Consider the following 4,776-nt stretch of genomic DNA (forward strand, 5'->3'; position numbering starts at 1 on the left):
GGTTTGTGTTTTTTTGGGGGGGTGGTTTTCGATTGCTTTTCTCTTCATATTTTTTTTAAATAAGGGGCAATTTTTCCCTCAGATTGATCGAGAACCATACTTCAGTCCCTAAAACTTACATGGTCTCCGCATACTTCTAAACGTTTTCTTTTTAGGCCCTCTCTCCTTAATTGGCAGGAGATCATATTTCTACTTTTTAGAGTTCTTTGCAATTCCATTGCGTTCCCAGGGCCTTACTTCTCAGGAACGATAAGCGGTCTTTGATGTCGAGATAATAGCACATTGATGATCAGCTGTATCGACCCGACCGTGCCATTTTACCCCCTCAGGTGGCAATCTGATCACACTCTTCTCAGTGTGAAGTGTTTTCTTTACACCAACAGAGGTTTTCATTTTCAGTCTGAAAATGATTCCATTAAGTATTGTTCTGAACTTTACTATTTAAGGATCAGAATTTATATCTCTCGATCAATATTTACGTCAAGATGTTTTGCTTCGAAAATTCTTGTCTTAAAACGATATCTTTCAGTTTCGTCTTCAAGGTCGTTTGAGCAGTGTGTTTATGCTTTAAATGTGACGTTAACGATCGATTCGTCTACCCAAAGAAGCCGCTTCGGAGAAGAAAATCAATCCAACTCAAGAGCAAAAAAGTCTAATCTCGCCTAGGTTTAGTGGCTGCGTGGAGCTTTTTCACTAAAGCAGCTTTTAGCAAAGAACGGAGTCTACAGAGGAAAAAAACAAAGTTAGAAAATAGAGATGGCATTATCACTAAGAGAAAATAGAGATGGCATTATCACTAAGAGAAAATAGAGATGGCATTATCACTAAGTAAAGAAGATAAATGTTCTGGTGTCGAAACGGATTTTTAAAAAACCATGGTAGGAAATTGTATGGCCTTTGCGTCTTGAAAGACGCATGTATGATACAACTGTGCGGGGCGGAAGACAAAGATGACGTAAGAAATTTGAGCTGGTATTGAAAGAAGAGGAGTGCGTGGAAGTTGACGAGTAGACCGGACGAGTGCGGCTTTTTTTTTGGGGGGGGGGGTACAGCAGACAAAAACAACACACACACACACACACACACACACACACACACACACACACACACACACACACACACACTTACGCACTGATACAAAAACAACTTTTCAAATTTGTTTTGTTTGTTTGCTTTTTGGTCTACAGGACATGTAGAGACTAATGAATACACCAGTCTCATTCTGTGTTAGCTATTTCGCTGGATCGCAGAAGATTCTAGAACCTTCTCCTTGTGGGGGAAATGCTTATTGGGTTTCTCTGTCTTTGTGCTGGGACGTTGTATCCTTGTGTGCCTGTGTCCGCGTTGGTGTTGACAGACAGGGTCGAAGCCCACATTCCGAAGGATGTAAAGATATCGATGGGGGCATAAACAACTTACATTTAAAAAGGAACAATGAACAAATAGAACACGTCAGCCCTTTTTCCATGTCTGGCTATGAGATGTGTGTAGTGAGATGTGTGTTTTCCTGGGGATTTATTATTATCCGGTGTGATAAGAGCAAATACTGGATAGAGAATAAGACCAGGAATGAGTAAACTGTTTTCTTTCGAAATAGGGAAACAATAACTTTTGCTGATTGGGGCATTTATCATGTCAGAAATTATGTTGTGATTAGTCCGTGCGCTAAACTGTATTTCCGTAGTACAAATAGGGCTGTGACGTCCAAAATATGTCTATAATAATATTTGATATGAAATCGTGATCTGATGTGAATGCATAGTATTACTTTATATATGTCGTAACAAAACAAGCACAGTTGCAGCATTTACACAAATTTATAATACCCAGCTGTCCAATTAGCAAGAAAGTGTCAAGCAAGGTTCATATAGTAAAGCAGAAGAAAGGGAAAGAAAATATCTCTCTCATTTTTGGACAGTCGTTAGACACATGTTGTGGGAGGGGGTAAGTTACCAAACAGATCCCACACCGTACAAGAGACAGTGAGGTAATTTCCTACGGGAACAAACGAAAGCAGAACGGCCCTCAGTCATTCAGAGTTCGCACGTCGTCGAAGGGCACCAAATCTCCTTTTCCTGCCAGTTTTCACTAATCACTGACCGCTTCCGGCCAAGAGGCTATTCCTGGCCCACGCTCTACGCCCGCGCATCCAGTGACGTCACCAAAAGTGCCAACAGGATGCCACTGACTTGGGATATGACGTAGTTCCACCAGACGCAGAGTTATTATCTTGCTCCTTGAGAAGCTGATAGCACTATTACTCTCTTCTCGTTGATCGTTCAGCCTTTGTCTACCAGTCTTCGTGTTTGTTCGTCTGTATGTTGATCTCGTTTCTTCTTAATCAAAGACACTAGATACTTCTTAGTGTAATTATCACTGTTAAGGATTTTTTCATTTACAGTCTTTCAGTGCTTCTTTGATCTGTTTGTCTCTTTAAGGCTTTATTTCATCTCACACTCTTCCCGTTTTTCATATTCTATTTATAATTGAAATAACATAAAATGTTATTCTTTCACCCCATTTCGAATCTATTTCCTCTATAAGGCATCTTCAGGTATAACATTTTCTCCAATCTATTAGACTTATATTCTTTGAAATGCATGACACCAGTCGGAAAGTGAGGATATTTCTTTCAAGTATCAGTTGCAATACTGTTTATTAATGGCGGCGTCTTTCAAAGCTTAACATGTCTTTGAGTACGAAGACATGGCGCGAAAAAAGAAAGATTGAATGATTGGATGGAGGAACTGGGGCGAACAAGGAACGATAAAGGAAACCATGTGTAGGGGAGGGGTGGGAGGGGGGTGTGGAAGACAAACATTTAGCGACCGGCTGGATACTTGCGTCCCATAATAGCTCCGTATTATGATTGTCTCAACTTGTGACGTCACAGTCTGTTCTCCAGTGAAAACGACGGCGGAGTGATAAACAGGAAATGAAAACCAGAAGACAGTGTAGGACTCAGTGCGTAATGAGTCTAGCTGGGCAGGAGTTAGCCAGCCCACGCTCTCTTTTAATGGGAATTTCTTTTCGATTTGAAAACCATTACTGTAATTGGAAACAAACTCCGCCCTTTACGTCTTTACGACTACAATATTGTTTCAAAGACAAAGCTTTGCTCATGCATTGTGTTTCTAGTCACGATTTGTTTTCTTTTGTCCTCATCGACGAAGAGACTATGTAGCGTTATTGATTAGGGTTATGACCTTTTCTTGAAAAGTCAATATTTGTCTCGTAGTGTTATGAATTATTCTCGACTCTCGTGTAATGTTTTGTTCTGTCAGACTAGAGTTCTGAATACAGACAAAGCAGTCTGACTAAAGAATAGTCTACTTGCTCGTGTCCTGGAGGGCATAGAATTACTACAAAAGTTCAATATTATAATCAAAGAGCTTACATTTCAGACAGTGTCGTCTTACTGTTTGTGTTTAAACCAACTGAAGAGCAAATCCTTTAAACTCATGTCTGCCGTTTATATTCCACAGAGATTCCGTTGTCTCAGAAGCTGAAAGACGTCATTCCAGAGACCCTAAGCAAAAGTGGCTGACATCACCAGCAACAAGTACAAGCATTCACCATGTTCGTTTCCAGCGTGGTCGTTCGTCGAGCGAGAGAAGAATGCTTTATGGGAACAATGCACCTCAATGCCTTAAATGGCTCCTCTGACACGCTAGGCCAGTCCGAAAACGAGAGCTCAAAGACAGGCTATCCTTTCGGAGGCCTCTTTGGCGTATCCCTATCCGACACACACCCGTACAGACCTCACGACAGCGGGAGAACCTTCCACGAGAGCAGGCTCAGCTGCTGCAGCGGCAACAACCACAGCAGCACCGACAACACAGTCATCACATCGTGCTGTTCCACTTCGCCCTCCTCCTCCTACTTTCACACAACGTCGTCCACATCTTCCACCTGCCCTATTCCCTCCTCCTCCTCCTTGTCCTCCCCCTCCTCCTCCTCCCCCTCACCCTGCTGTAACTTAGTGTCATCTTCGCCCTCACCCTCTTCCTCCTCCAAACGTGAGGCGTTTGGAAACAAAATGTTGTCATCTGCTTCTGCCTCACTTATGTCCAGTGGTTCAAGTCGGCATCGCGAGGCGCTTGAATCTCTGAAAGGCACGTCTCACAGAGGATGCTGTTCCCCCAGCGGCCCCAGGCGTCGAAGTCTTGACCTAGACACTGTGTCCAGTTGCTCCAGCAGGTGCCGCCTGGACGAAATCTCGTTGTCCCTGGAGGAACTGGGTCCTCGGCCAACCGGCACCGGCAAGTCTTTTAGCAGGAGAGTCAGTGACGCCACGATCAGCGAAAACGAGACAAGTGATCTTGACATGGCCAGTCTCAGCATAACAGAGGTAAATACTGCATCCTCTTCTTGCCATTGCCAGTAGTTCCTTTCTTTCTCTTTATCACTCTCTCCCTATCCCCCCTCCCCCCTCTCTCTCTCTCTCTCTCTCTCTCCTCCTCCCCTTAAAATTTGAATCTACATAAATGATTATTGTTCCTGTGGAAGATCTCTTTGACTCCATCGATCCGTCTTTTTCTTTTCTTGGCCTTCCTTATGCCCTGAAGCCATCGCCCAAGTGTTTCAGTTAGGTTTGACTACTAGATCTAGATCTAGAAATAGTTGGCACTAGATCTAATAATTTGACCGTATTCGTTTGAACAAAGAGGTGGGGGGGAGTGGAGAAGTATATTTACCAACTTTCACATGCGAGTGAAGCACACCGAGTCTGACCAAGCAACCTTGAGACTATACCGAGGGCGCTTTGTGTACATT

General features: G+C 43.2%; 1 protein-coding gene across 1 annotated transcript in view; it reads left to right on the forward strand.

Annotated features, from left to right (window-relative positions):
- The window catches only part of LOC101863209 (putative protein TPRXL), a gene marked incomplete at its 3' end in the record, with an annotated part of 25,981 nt that overhangs the window by 13,035 nt on the left and 8,170 nt on the right, over positions 1-4,776 (forward strand). Inside the window, 1 exon segment of the mRNA XM_005105905.3 lies at positions 3,486-4,351. Within this exon segment, the coding sequence (XP_005105962.2) occupies positions 3,578-4,351 (774 nt within the window).

This window comes from Aplysia californica, unplaced genomic scaffold, assembly GCF_000002075.1.
Source record: "Aplysia californica isolate F4 #8 unplaced genomic scaffold, AplCal3.0 scaffold00500, whole genome shotgun sequence".
NCBI lineage: Eukaryota > Metazoa > Mollusca > Gastropoda > Aplysiida > Aplysiidae > Aplysia > Aplysia californica.